Raw genomic sequence first — 15,422 nt, 5'->3', positions numbered from 1 at the left:
CCTATGGTCCAGCCTGAAGGAAGAAGCAGTGCCTGAGGGTGACTGTGTGTGTGTGAGGAGTCGAAAGGGGCACCCGTCGGCTCACTGGAGTCGTCCGCTGCGAAGGGACTCCGATCCTAGGAGTTAAAGTCTCGGGTGGTGTATGAATGCTCGGGCAGCAGCTTCTCCCTTAGCAAGAAGGTGGATAACTGCCTGCTTTTCAATATATGCCTGTTTTTACATCAAAATTAAGTAATAAAGTTTCAATAATTTTACACTCAATTTACTGCTTAAGTATTTTTTAAGTTGTTTTCTTTAACTTACACAAAGAGATAGGCACTGTGTATAGGAGAAAGTTGAGCTAACAAGATTTCTCACTCTCCCCACCATCTGCCTGAATTAAGTATCTTTTTCAACTACTGTAAATGATGGAAACCAGGTTATTTCACTCCCAACTGCTCACATCCATCATCTTCTTGAAACAGGTAAGTACAAGAAATTTGGCTTAAAGTGCAACTAATTTCAAAGAAACAAGATTAGTTTAACCAGAATGTATGACTGGCTATCTAAAAACCCCATTTGGAAGTTTCTGATTTGTGAAGACCTTTACACTGAAATGAAAGAACATGATCAGCAAATACTGGCCATCTTTACTTTTTTATGAAGATGAGCTATTAAAGGATAAATTACTAACGTCTCTGTCAATTGCAGCCTACATCAAACATCTTCTGTTTGTTAAAAATCTATCAACAAAGAAATTCTGCACAGCTTTACTTTTTTAAGCTAAAACCATGTCAGAGATACTAATGCCCGTACTTAACTACTAACTTTTATGGATGTCATCATAATAATAAAAATATGGCAGATAACCATTAATTCAAGAACAGCGTCATTGTCAGAAAGTAATCTTATCTGTAATTTTTATACCTCTTTAGTATACTACTCTCAGGTTTTAAAGAAACCTGATTAAGTCAATTAAGTATCACTGGGGATTCGAAACTAAAACTTTGTTACAGAATAACACTGTTAATTTTTGCACATTACTCCTACAAGTCTTTCTGGACTTTCAATCCTGGACTTTGAGTCCAGAATTTTACCTAGAATGCGAATGTCAGCTTCCAGCACAAGCTCAGAATAGCCATCTATAATAATTTTTTTCATCCTATCTGACTTAAAGTAAATAATTAATTAAAAAAAAGAAAAAACTGAAGTAGAGCTAACTTAGAAATATAATTTCTACCCGTAACAGCCAATATCCTCTGATAACACACAGAACTTGGAATCAGTCAGTCAATCCCATCCAACTATTCAATTGTTGAATGAAAGAACATGGGGTTTAGCAATCAAAACCCACCTGTCAATGCAACCAGCTTCAAATCACAGGCCAACAGAGTGCAAAGGCATTTAGACAACATGAAATAAAACCTACCTGTTGAACATCCTGTTGAAAAACACATAGCTGAAGCCGCTGGTGCAAGCGGACCTTTCGATGCTGCCAAATATTTTCCAGTTGGCGCTGGTGGTGCAGTACTTCATGGATGACATCCAGAACATGATGAACTGCTTTTGAGTAGTTGGCAGAAGCGGTGAGGGAATCAGAACTCCCAGGAGTCAAAGGTCTCTGAAGTTTGTCAAGCAGTGACTTTCCATCTTGGCTCACCTGACCACCAGAAAGGACGAAGAATTACTTGTCTTGCCAAAAGCTTGTTAGACTATTATTTCATTCCCCACCCCCTCTTCCCATTTTAGATGTCTTTAAGAACTCAGGGAGCAGTGATGAAGACTTTTTATTCCAGGCATGATTACATGCAGCTGTTACAGGACAAAAAAAAAGTATATATAAGTGTATATTCTCCCTCTATGTAAGATAATTTTAAGTAGCAGCACTCTTCTAAATAACAGACTTTCAATTTCTCGATTACCTTAGAGTGTTTTTCCTTTAAAGTGATTTTTTTTTTTTTTTTTTCAAACGGGTCAAGTCTAACTTAGAATAAATATTCTTCAGCTCTTTCTCTAGTCAACAAAGCACCTAAAACTAAGCATTTGCCCAGAATTATCCTTCCAGGAGCATCTCTCTCTTCATTTGCTGTAAAGGTGAACAGGGAGGTTACTTTCTATAGGTTAATATTAATTTGATGAATACATGTAGATGAACAGATATAAACTTAGGACATGATTTGATCTGACACAATTTACAACTTCTAAATTATTACTGTTACTGGTAAGCCAAAGGCAAACTGTTGTTATGGCAAACTTAAACCTCATTAAATCATTTAAAACCTTTCTATACAGCACAGAGAGATACTCTTTTCCAAAATGTGTTTAACTACTGATGCTGACACGAAACATTAGTCATTTCTAATTGTTGTCTTCTCTGATTCAAATCACAGCAAAAATATTCAGATTTACCTTGCATGCTAATTATAAAGCAATAATCCTATCTTATCTGGTCACTATTAACATTTAGCACTTGCGAAGGCTGTTGGAAGCACTTTTCATTGATGTTTAACTATTCTGTCACTTTTAGGATGAAGCTCAGAACTGTTACAATTCAGTATCATTCAGCTATCTGTAAAGAACTTTTCTAATAGCTCATCTAACAGGCAGGAAAAATTCATCCGAAACCACAAGACTGGAGTGTAAACAACAGTCTGAATCCATCAAATCAACACCATGTCAGAAACAAAAAATTTGTCAAGGCCTTCCCCCTGTGGCTATTTTCAACAAATTTCACTAAATCTAGGCACATTTTAAATTTGCTATTCAGTAGTCAAACAGATCAGAGTGAAAATTCTTTTCTAATAATTAGTTTACAAGTGAGTTTATTTCTCAGTTCCAATTTAAGCTTTTTCATTTTAGTAATAAGTAACAACACAGAGAATGAAGCTCACTTGGAAAAGTAGCTCCTATAAAGTCAAGTCAGGCAGAATAAGAGTAGAGTCCATCACAGTTACTACAATGTTGATTTTTTTCTTTTCTGTATCCAAAGCAATTATCTAGTACAAGTCTTTCAAGTATTTCAAGATAATGGACTTCAATTATCTATCCAGAGTCCATGAAATTTAGGGGAAAAAAATAATTAATTGTGACAGCCCCTTGATCTGATTAGTCGCCCTGGTTTCAGCTGGGACAGAGTTAACTCTCTTCTTAGTAGCTGGTACAGTGCTGTGTTTTGGATTTAGTGTGAGAATGATGTTGATAACACTCTGATGTTTTAGTTGTTGCTAAGTAGCGCTTATCTTAAGCCAAGGACTTTTCAGTTTCCCATGCTCTGCCAGCAAGCAGGTGTGCAAGAAGCTGGGAGGGAGCAGAGCCGGGGCAGCTGACCTGAACTAGCCAAAGGGGTATTCCATACCATGGAATGTCATGCCCAGTATATAAACAGGGGGGAGTTGGCTGGGAGGGGTGGATCGCGGCTCTGGCATTGGTCAGTGGGTGGTGAGCAATTGCATTGTGCATCACTGGGTTTTTTTCCCTTTTTTTTAATCTTCTTTTTATTTTTGTTATATTCCTTTTCATTACTATTATTATTATTTCATTATTACTATTGTTAGTATTATATTTTACTTTAGTTATTAAACTGTTCTTATCTCAACCCATGAGTTCTACCTTCTTTCCCGATTCTCCTCCCCATCCCACTGGGAGTGGGGAGCAGGGGGAGGGATGGAGCAGCTGCGTGGTGCTTGGCTGCTGACTGGGGTTAAACCACTACATTAGTTTATTAGCTTTACAAACAAATGATCATGCACTGTTAACTCTTTGGAGTTAACACAGTAAAGTTTTCTTCCCTCTCAGTGCATGCCTACCTTTAGATTTCAGTGAGATATATAACTTCATTTATATATATCTAACTTCATTTATGGCACAGCTATTGGATTTTCAAGCACACCAGTCATCTAAGCTTGTAAGCTAGTAAGTTACTTTTCTAGTAATATACAGTAATTATCCTCAGTAAAATCAGACTGTCTAGTCTTAAAAGCATTTACTCTCTTAAAATTACTATCTTCTACTTTGCAACCAAGTCGTGTTGTCAAGACATTGTAATCTAAAATGAATGACAAAGTGTTGTAATTTCCACAGTGTTCCTCTCTCTCCCCCCACTGTTCATTCATCACAAGATGAAAGGAGCTCCATGCTGTAACAGAAATGAAGTCATACATCTAATAATGATAAGCAATAGTTCTGTAATATCTTTACACAGAAAGACAACTCCATCAATCTTCAGAAAGGAATGCATGTTTAAATAAGGCAAAACAAAACCTTCTGTCCAGAGGAGGAACACAACTTGTACATACACATACAACTAGTATTTCTGCACCAATTCTGGTTGCTAAAGACAAAGCTATTGCTTTACCAGATGGGGAAAAGTAATGACCTGAAATCAGAAGAAAGGCATCTAATGTTGGGATTTGTTTTGAGCAGTACCAATGAAGATTTTGTCAAAATCTCTAGCTATCCTAAAGTCAAAAGCTACAGCTTTGAAATCCTAAATAAATTTTCAAGGTATTTGCCAGAGCAATCCTATAATCTACCCATCTAATTTATTTTCGTTATGCATCACAGGAAGCAAACAGTATTTAACATGGTAATCCACAGTACTTATTTACACTTAACAGCAGGCTCTAATCCAGTCACATCCCCGATGAAAAAAAACACAAACCAATCCAAACCAAACAAAACCAAATTTAACTTCAGTGCTTTAAAAATCATTATTCTATTCATAATTATAATCATTATTAGGCTAGAGTCCTAGCCTTCTTATTCCTTGCTGCACTCTCATGGAGCATGCACCCCAGATTGCCTCTCTTCACATAAATCTACTACAAAGGTGCTATGTCTCTGTCCCTTGTTTTACAAAGGGATACTCCCAATGAAGAGAGGTTATAATGAAGAAAAGAAACCTTCCTACAAAACATGCTCTCAAGAATGAGTTAAAACAGGTATGTGTAGTAAGATCACAACTTTTATCACCAAAGGTGTGCTTCAGTATGTCATTAGATCAGTTGACATAGCAAGGTGGCATATATCAGGAATGGAGATATCAGTGTGTATTTTACACAAAAGAGTAACAACTCGTGAACTCTGGACATCTGACTCATGGTAATAAAGTTTATGCAAGCCCTAAGATGGCAGGTACTCAAAAAAACCAGTTTTGATATACTAACAATAGGACTGATCATCAGCACTAATCTTACCCTCCTTTACTGCTAAATGAAATGTGATCAGACTTATGATTCAGTTGCCCATAATAGAGCTGGTTCATCAGAAACTAGTTTTATCTTTAATGTAATGTATAAATCACAACCATTAATTCAATCCCACATGACCTCCTTTTAAAAGAAGGTGCAAGCTGTGGCCTAAGCTATCCTGCGTCCACTGATGATTTTTTACCATGACTTAATCAAATGCGTAATTTTATGCAACTTTCATGAGAACAGAAACTGCTGTATTTAATCCAGAATAACGTCAGTCCAATTCAACAGCAAAAATAGTTTTACCCTGTGATGAGAACAACCCTGGAAAAAAAAAAGCAAAAAAAGCTCATCAGGAAATACAGAAAATACCTGTTAGCTAATAGTGAAGTCAATAGCCATTTGATTTCTCATTTCAGCTAACTAAAGCACATGAAGAAGACAACATTTGAAGAAAAACAACAGATACTTTAGTCATCGCTTTCTAGGCCACCTTCAGAATAAGCATTTTATCTTAAGTTGTAAATACAACTATTAGAAATACTGAGCAACATTATTACTTCATTGTGTGCAGAATCCAAGATTAGAGCAGCAGCATAGGATATGCTAATCTTACGAATGCTGACTACATAGGCACGCTGGCTCATTTAAGTGTCTTTGAGGTTGGCAGAACTAAGTATATTACCTTCCGGCTTGTCAAGTGACGTCCTTTGATGGTTAAGCCTTTTTTGTGAGGCAATTTCAGAGGTGGATTTTCAAAACACACTTAAAGCAATCCATGCCAACAAAATACTTTCCCAAAGAATACCCAGCTAGCTTCCCTTCAAGTAAGTGTTTAAACAATAGTATCGTACTGCTATTAAAAGGTAGTAACATGCAAATGTAAATTAAAACATACTTAGTACACTGCATGGGTTGTTTGTACCACACATGGTTCCATCTTGCCTTTTGAATTTCTTTCAGAAGATTAAGGGGAAGATTTAACACTTAACTTTTGAACAACAGTAGCAAAGTCCAGTATACTAAACTAAAAAAGAAGCCTGGCACTTGAGTTTCCAACTAATGCGCTATGCAACAAGCGATGCCAGTTCATGATCCAAACTTAACATTACACCATTTTATCAAATCAGCAACCTAAGGAAACAAACAAGACACTTACCTCAGAGTAAGCCAAGGTAATATGCTCATATATCCCTTGATGATGATGGATAGCATCTTCTAAATCTTGCAGTTCTGAGGGAAGCTCCACCTCACCACAGGCTTTACACCATGAGTCCACATTGCTCATGTACTGCAACAGAGAAAAAACATTCTGCTTGATTTGGGTTCTACCAATAAGTACACACATGTTGGTAATATACAAAAGGACTGGCATCTGTTTGACAGCCGCTGAAAAGACTTTTTTTAAGGGAAAAATGTTTAATGTATTTCTCTCTGAACTGACCAAAATGAAGGTTATATCAGAACAGAAACAAATATTCAAGTCTGACTATACTTGTACTTTTAGTTATATGGAACTCTTTGAACCGTTCAGACAGGCAAGCTTAGCTGTATGTTGGCAGCCTTCAGAACCAATTAAACTGTTGGCAATACTGATGCTTCAAGTTTACTCTTGCTCCTTTTCTTGACTTTGCAGCTAAGAAAAAGTTTACTTCACTCTGCACCTACCATTTCAGATGCATGAAAACCAATTAAGGTCTTCTCTACACAAAGAGGTAAAACATGCTACAACTTTCAAGTCCAGACCCTCAGCTCATACCCATCAACTCCCTGTGCAGATACTCATGGTATCATGAGGTATCACCTCACCTTTTCTAAATCTGAGAAAACCAAGTTACTTTGCATGTGTGTGCACAGGCGCACACGCACACATACAAAGAATTAATGAACCGTTCACTGACACACTCCATAGTTGTCTTTTGCTGGAAAGAAATCATCAAGGAGGCAAAGCAGTGTTAGAGCACAGCAAATTCACACCTCAGTCCCCAAAGCACTAACTTCTACACGCAGAGAAGTACTAAATCCATTTGGCAAGCTACTACAGCAGCAAGCATGTAAGGGATTTACAACTTAAGCGGGGGTCTCTTAGGACTAACACTGAACTTTGAGCACACAGCTATGTCAGCATAGCTGCTGAAGTCAAGCCTTTCAGGAGAAATTGAGGATACTGCAATAGAATCTCTTCTGCAGACAATTTAAGTTATGTCTGAAGCTTAAGCTGTCTTGACAGACAAGCAACTGCCATCATAGCTGTATGCACAGCAGAAGTTGTCAACTTACTTTTGACAGCTAGGGGGCATGAATTTTATACCCTTGTTATGCTAGAAAAGGAAAGAGGAAGAAAGAATCTGTTTTTCTAGGAGTTTTCATAGCTGTTAAACTTAGTACAGCCAAGCACATGTGGTATCTGTAAACTAAATTTGTCCTCTATTCATGTCAAGTTTCTCAAAAGTTTTAAGAGACCAAGCCATTTCTCTCATCGTATGTATCTTAATTCCTGGAGCACATGTAGTCTTTTGAGGAAAAAGTAATCCACAGACCGTTTCTGGTACTCCACTATTGTTTGAAAGCTGGGAGGAAGGGTGATAGAGTAGTTAAGTTTAAGATACTTATTTAATTCTCATTTCATCACGGGACAATTTTAAAAATCTCTAACATTAAGCACTGAACATTAAAAGAAGCTCCATGTGTGACCACAGAGCTACATCTCTTGCACCAGCCAGCAGGCACTGAGAGCTGGGTGCAGTCTTCACTGTGTCTGACAGTAGGCAGCAACACTTACCTGTCACTTGCAAGGGAATACATGCATTCAAGAAGGGTGCATTATTTCTTTGGCTGCTTATTTTTTAATCATCTTTTTATGTAGGTGCAGCATCACCAGTCTCTAAAGGGGTCATTCTCTCATTCCAAACCCTCTTTCCTTGAACTCACTCTCCACTGTTAATGAAACAGCTAATATATCACAGCCAGGTATCTTACAAAGCAACTAGGACAATCCATAAGAGTTAATCATAAAATGAAAATTGCAGAAGGAGCAATTAAAAAGTAAATTAATCCCAGCAGATGCTGCACTATTTTCTCTCATTCTTCTCTTTCCTCCTGTTTACACTTACATTTAGTGCTGAAGAAGGTAACACCAACCCTTACCACAGTTGCCCAGCACACGCACACAAAATTTACTCCCCTGACTTCTGATGAACATAATTTTCTTGTGAAAAAGGACAGCATTTGAATCAGGGTATACCCATCTGTTCATGTTTCACCATCTCTCTCCTACATGTGTGGATAACAGTGCTTAATGTAAACCTGAATAACCCAAGCAATTAGAAAAGCATCAATACTGATAAGGTACCACACTGTGTCTATCAAATGCTTCAAGCTGGTTGATGACTTTTATACCAGAAAACAATTCCTTCGTCTCCTTTTTATGTGGCTTTTCTGTAAAACCTGCTAAAAATATTATTATTATAGTGGCATCAGTTTATATACTTTACCTTAGTCTGTCTAAGGACAGTTAAACCAATGTCACCACTAACAAAATGAAAAGCAATGTGTATTTGCATCTTAATACATTCACATTTCTAATTTCTGGACATTTATGAAGTTGAATATCTGTGTAGCAGAAATCAGGAAAAAAACTTCTTAAAATAAAGTGTGCTGCCTCTCTCTATTTCTGCAGTTATCAACTCCCAAGTGGTTCCTTCATTTATTCCAAATTAAAGTTATATCAGACACGAGACCTTTTCTTGGATCCAATTTAGCAAGGCAAATGGAAAGAAAAGTATCTACAGCAGCCACACAGCACACCAGAGCGTCAGTCAGCCATAACTATCCAAGAACCTCTGCTCTCCAAATTCACCAGAGATGTACAGAGCAGACAATCTATAATATCAATGGGTGACTCAACAGCCCACACATAGCAACTCCTTCAGAACTGAATTCCCTTGAGGGGAAAACATGCTTTCACCATCAAGACTATTAACTTGGGGATATTTATTCCTATTTTCCCTTACATATACCTCTTCTCTGGCAGTTACACACTGTTAATGACTTAATTAAAATAATTGGTATAGGCCCAAAGCTAAAATTTTTCTTTAATATAGGAGGAATCTCTTATGGGATACTAAGTAAACATCTCCCAACACAATTTCACATTCAGAAGACAGTTAATTGACTTCTCAGCTTTCAGGCCAGTTCAACTTAGTTTTCTATAAGCAATTACTATGAGTTAAATCTTGACACTCAAGGACTGATTGGGGTGGAGTGGTGAAGACAATAGAACAAGTGATGATTTCTGGATGTAGGAAAGGCATTGTATTGATACTGACTATACTGAATTTTTTCCTTTCTTTCAACTTAAAAGCTTCATATAGTTAAGCATTTATGTCCACTTCATTTTGATTCATATAGCTACTTTGGCTAAGTTTTATCCTGCATTGATATGGGCAAGGCATTTTGTGGAGAACATAAGCGCAGTAGGCTGGCCTGAGGAGAACAAGTTTTTGTTTTGAGTATCAGCTGAAATCAGCAGAAATGAATGCTCTGGCTTTCTTGCTGACCTTTTCAATCACTCTCTTGTACTTCTGTCTAAATCAAAAGCAACCAGTACCACTCACCATTCCAGCACGGAAACTTTTGTTGTCACCCTCCCCGTTCACTAACCTGTTCAGCTTTCTGATGGAAGATGGAGGACATATCCAGTAACGTGCTACGTTCATCCAAGGCTGCAGCAAACGCCTTCCATTCTTGCTCCAACTGACTAGCAATCTGTTTTATTTGCTGTGAAGCATAATGGCCAGACTCGACCAGGCGATTTGCTACTGACATGATGCGGTTTATGTTTACATACACATTCTATGGAGAAGAAGGAAGGAAAAATTAGTGGAAGTTAGCAGACTACTTAGATACAGAGGTATACTTCTATAAAATTCTTCTTTATTACAGTACTGCTTAATAGACTGGTTTTGCCAAGCTTGTGCATGCCTAACTTTGGCATCTAGGTGTATAATGTAACAGCCTATCTGTATTATTGACAAGGGAGAAGGACAACTTGAAATAACCAGAGAGTCTCAAGCTAACGTTAACAGTCAGCTTAAGCAAAGTCATATTATATGAAGATCCATTATTACAATGAAGAGGAAAAGCTAACTATATTTTGCAACAGCCTCAATAAGAATGTTTACAGACGTTCAAGTCAACAAGACATTCAGACACACACAATATAGGAAAATCAAAGTATAATTAGTAAGCACTTGATCTATCCATGGTATACATGTGTGCAAAATCATTCTACAAATCTTTACATCAACTCTTGAAAGTATTTCTACTTTTTAAGTAACAAAATACAGAACTCTGAGTTCTAAGAAGTTCAACAGTTCTAGATTTTATTTTCCTGCCACTATATTGCCTCAGAGATAGCACTGAAAACTAGACAAATAAGGTCAAAGATCAGAAAGATTCCTTAGCATACTGGCATTACTCACTGATGGCTCTTAGTCACTCTAATTTTCAATCAAGAGTTTCCGATTCCTGCAAAGCCAGAAACAAGAACAACTTCACCACCAAAAGGTTTCTGGGTAGCTCTTCCAGAGCTACATGTATATAAGGCTGAGTTGACACTTCTTTCAATTGGGCTGACTCTCATACAGCTAGAATGAAGTTAGAATCACAGGATTGTTGAGGTTGGAAATCATCTAGTCTAACCCCCCTGCTCAAAGCAGGTTCAATCAGAGCAGGTTGCTCAGGGTCACGTCCAGTGGGGTTTCGAGAATCTCTAAGGATGGAGAGACCACAGTCTCTCTGGGCAACCTGTTCCAGTGTTTCTTATGTTTAAATGGAACTTCTTGTATTTCAACTTGTGCCCATTACCTCTTGGTTCTGTTACTGGATACCATAGAGAAAAGTGTGGTTCTGTCTTCTTTACTCCCTCCCATCAGATATCTGTATTTTTATGTACTTAAGAACTCTCCTAAACATTCCTTTATCCAGGGTAACCAGTCCCAGCTCTCTCAGCCTCTCCTTGTACAACATAAGCATGCCATACAGGTACTTCAGAGAAGAACTTGGTCATGATGACTTCCCAGAAAGGGAATGAGAGCTTTCCACGTAACGCTGTCCTGTAGGCACATCCTAATTTGTGTGTGTACACTTGGCGCAACGCCAGTTCAGCCCTGTTTTGTTGATTGCAGTGTCCCTTTTGTTCACACCACCCTTTGCTTGCCAACCCAGTCCACCACTTCGCACTTGATTGTTGGTCCTCTTCTCCCTCTCCCATCATTCTTACACCCTAAAGCTCTTCTTATCAGGTTGTCCGGCCTGCTGGCAAAGATACTTTTGCCCCACTTAGTTGAACAGCAATCCTTGATCCTCAGAGCGAGGGTCCCATGGTTGTAGAAACCAAAACCCTGTTGCAAACATGAGCTGTATGAACAGTTGACCTGGAGGATCCATCTACCCTCTCACCAGCACGATTGAGAAGGAAACCACCTGGGCTCCCATGCCCTTGACCATTGCCTTGGGAGCCATGTAGTCATGCTTGAGACTTTCCAGGTCACCCCTGGCAGTATCGCTGGTGCTCACATGGAAGAGCAGCAGGGGGCAAAAGTCTGAGGGCTGGACAAGCTTTGGCAGTCTTTCCACAACGTCCCAAATCCGAGCCCCCAGCAAGCAGCAAACTTCCATAGAGAATGAGTCAGGTTGGCAGATGGAGGTCTCTGTTCCCTGCAGAAGGGAGTCTCCCATTTCTATCACTCGCCTCTTCCTTTTGGTGCTCCTGTGTGGCTCAGACTCAAATGGCACAGATGTTTTATTCGACAGCTCCCAGCTCCTCATCAGCCGTGAGGTCAGTGAACCTATTCTGTAGCTGCAAATCTTCAGGTGAAGCAGAAACCTTCCTCCTAGTGCCAGAAGCCATTATCTTCCAACCTTCATCATCATGGGAGTCTCCACTTCCCAAACAGACAGGCACAGACTCTGCCTGACCCTCCTCCCTTCAGTACAGTTGGTAGTTTGGGCTCTTGAAGCTGCAGAGCGTTGGAAGAGATCTGGTCAATCTCTTTCTCATTATCTCTGATGCTGTGCAAGACTGCTGACCTCCTCCTGCAGCTCCTTTACTTGGTGACACAGATCCTTAATAACTGTACACCTCCTGTGGGCACGGAAACCATCTCCTGCTGCCCCAGCCTTGGCAAGAGGCCACAGGCATTCCCTGCAGCCCCAGACCTGCAGAGCTGCGTCCTCCTTCTGGAGCTCCCTCTGAGTTGAGGCCTCTGATGTTACAGGGTTAGTTGGTCCAGCAGTAGCTGGGGACTGTGCCCTGGGGCACATCACCACCATTGCTGAGCACATGGGTGCTGTTCTGAGCAGAGTTGCTGGCCTTTTCTGCATGAACTGCAGCACAAACTGCTGCATCCATTGGCTACTTCTGTTAGCTGCACTCGTTCTTGCCTATATCCTAAAAATTTACATTTGGGGCCAAACTGCCAAACACTATCACACAGAACGGCTGGGAAGAAAACAACAAACATCATTAAAATCTCAACATTCTGCAGTGAAATATTTTTCCTTCTTGTCTACACAGTGCTTTCTGGAATACCAGCATGCAGGAAATGCCATGGAGCACTTAGCTACCTGTCAGCAGCAGCATCGCAACCTTCCCCAATCAAGGGTTGAGGAACTGAGTCCAGTGAGCCAGGGGGCACAGAACTGACTACAACAAGCCTCAGTAAAGGCCACAGATCAACAAGTGACAGAAGAACAAAACCTGAAATTGCTGGAAAACTGTATGGCTATATTACTGTTGAGAGATGTGATGGGCAGCCTGTGCCAAAATCTGACTATACCCCTGCCAGTAAGAGAGGTCAGGGGAGAATGCTGGCATGTGGACACCCAACGCCACGTAGACGCTGAGCATCTGAGGTGGAACCATTACTTGTTGGCATTGAGCCACTGCCCAGAGCCTGACACTGACTGGCTGGAGCAAGTGTTGCAGTTCCTCCAGGCATCACTGTGCTAACTCATCTGAGTGGTAATTGGCATAGGTCTCTATTAATTGTAACTATATGCACGTATGCAAGGAGGAGCATACCTGACACAGCCTACACCTCAGCTAGTCCACTTAAAAAATTGAGCACAGCAGCATCATGTTGGCTGTTTTTCCTTCCTGCGCAATACTACCTTTTCATTTTTTTAGGTTATCCCACACATCTATGCTCTCCTCTTAAGCACAGCCGAACTACTAGAAGAGAACAAAACTGCTATTTTCAACAAATTATAAAAGACTGGAGAGCATTTAGTCCTATTAAAGTGTATGTAGCATAAATACAAGACTGCTAAATTAATCCAGAAAGCCATTACGTGGTCTTTACAGTGGTGTGAAAAAAACAAGTGTCAAAAGAGAAAAGAATAAAGGCTATATTAGACTGCCATTTGAACTGTTTGTGTATCATAATAAAGGAATTTTGGAAATTCTGGAACGTCAGTTAGATATGAAGGATAGAGCACCATAAATGTGAAGTTAAACAAATCAAAACTGAGCGGTGGTTAAAATGCATTCATTTTCCCATGGCAATCTGGCTTTGCAAGTGTGGAAGAATATCCCCTGTAGCAGTATGAATATGAATTAATATGCTGACAGTTGAACACTTTCCAAACTATGTATACCACATTCCTGTCCTCAGAAAATATCGTTTAATAATTTCAACTCCCCCCCTCCCCATCATATCCCTCACTACCTGATATATCTACTAAAGGTTTACATTTCAGTATTTTAGAATGCAATGACCCAAGAGAGACAGATTTAGTTAAGGAGGAAGAGAATCTCAAATAGCAACTCACTACAATTGGACTGTCTTTAACTGACCCTTGAAGGTTAACAAATTTTGTTCAATTTTCTAAAAGGACAGGCATGTCCACTGTCATTATTATATGACAAATGCATATTTTGTGCACTGCTTGAGAAGCACTGTTCCAAGTAAGCTGGTGCTCATTCACCAGGGACTGACGTCTTACTCATTGCATGGATTTACATCCTGGTTTTAGTTAGAGAAGCAACAGCTATGAGGTAATAATTGTTAAAGACTTATTCAGCCATCTCATTTACATCATGTGAATCTGCATGAAACATCTGCAGCTTCTAAATGTGTATCAACTGTCTAAAAAGTGAAAGGCTAAAGTGAATGCATTTCATTCATTGCGTTACACATGACTACTGTAACAAAACTAAAAAGGGCACAATTCAAGTTACTGCGTTACAGTACATACAGTAAGTACAAGAATGTACTTAGTACGATTATTTTCCCTCACAATGCCCTTTAGCCAGAAGCTGAAAAGACACCTTACAATATCTGGAAAGCTCCTCATTGCAGAATTATTCCCTAAAGGGAGTGTACATATAAAAAAGTATTGCTCAGCAAGGCAACACAGATTAGTAGCCTAACACAACCTGTAGTGCACTGTGTCATTCTTTGGTGTGTGCCTGAAAGGCAAGCACACAGGGGAAAATATAGGTGACAGCCTGCCAGCTTAACTGAACTTCGATCACACTCAATACAAAATAAAGCTGGCAGATGCCCTGAAGGTTCTATTTTATTTCCTGATTTTCCCAGACCCATTTAGAAAATGTTTGTTTAGCTCTAACATTTCAAACAGTAGTTTTCTGACACAGAGACTATTAAGCATTCAGCGTTAAAAACAACCACCTCAGTGACATGGTCCATAAGCATCATAACTGGCACCTCTACATAGACTGTAGTGAGTTTGAACTATTCATCTGTGATGGAAATATTTTAGCAATGGAATTTCCAAATCATCTGCCACTTCACACACAAATGGCCACCAAAACAAAGTGCAGCATTAATGTCTGAAATAATACCTGCTTTAATGACTTAAATGTTTTCTAACATCTCTTCTATTCTTGCTCTTGCAGCAACAGTAAAACTCTCAGTTTGGGAATCCAAACTTCAAAAATGAGAGCTGCAGAACAACTAAAAGTACCACCTGATCTCTTCCCTTGAAAAAAACCTCAGCAACATCCAGACAACAATTAAGGAAAGTGTTTAACCTGTTCTTCAACTACAAGTATCCTCAAAATATTCTCAGGTAATAAATTTAACCATTGCTATCAGCACTGGAATGAGCCAAATATAATTTCACTCTAACTTTCTTCAAATTTATCATCTCTCTTTCCTACATTTTTCATGGTGGACCTGGGAAATCTTACTGCAAGACTATATAGTCCAACACCAACACCAC

The 15,422-nt window shown here is 39.2% G+C and overlaps 1 protein-coding gene across 1 annotated transcript in view; it reads right to left on the bottom strand.

Moving 5' to 3' along the window:
• Nucleotides 1–15,422, bottom strand: part of TRIO (trio Rho guanine nucleotide exchange factor) — a 263,091-nt gene that overhangs the window by 151,612 nt on the left and 96,057 nt on the right. Inside the window, 3 exon segments of the mRNA XM_050890693.1 lie at nt 1,409–1,639; nt 6,331–6,462; nt 9,834–10,025. Of these exon segments, the coding sequence (XP_050746650.1) occupies nt 1,409–1,639; nt 6,331–6,462; nt 9,834–10,025 (555 nt within the window).

This window comes from Gymnogyps californianus, chromosome 2 (assembly GCF_018139145.2).
Source record: "Gymnogyps californianus isolate 813 chromosome 2, ASM1813914v2, whole genome shotgun sequence".
In the NCBI taxonomy this organism is placed as follows: Eukaryota; Metazoa; Chordata; class Aves; order Accipitriformes; family Cathartidae; genus Gymnogyps; species Gymnogyps californianus.
This window is presented reverse-complemented; position numbering and strand designations above follow the sequence as displayed.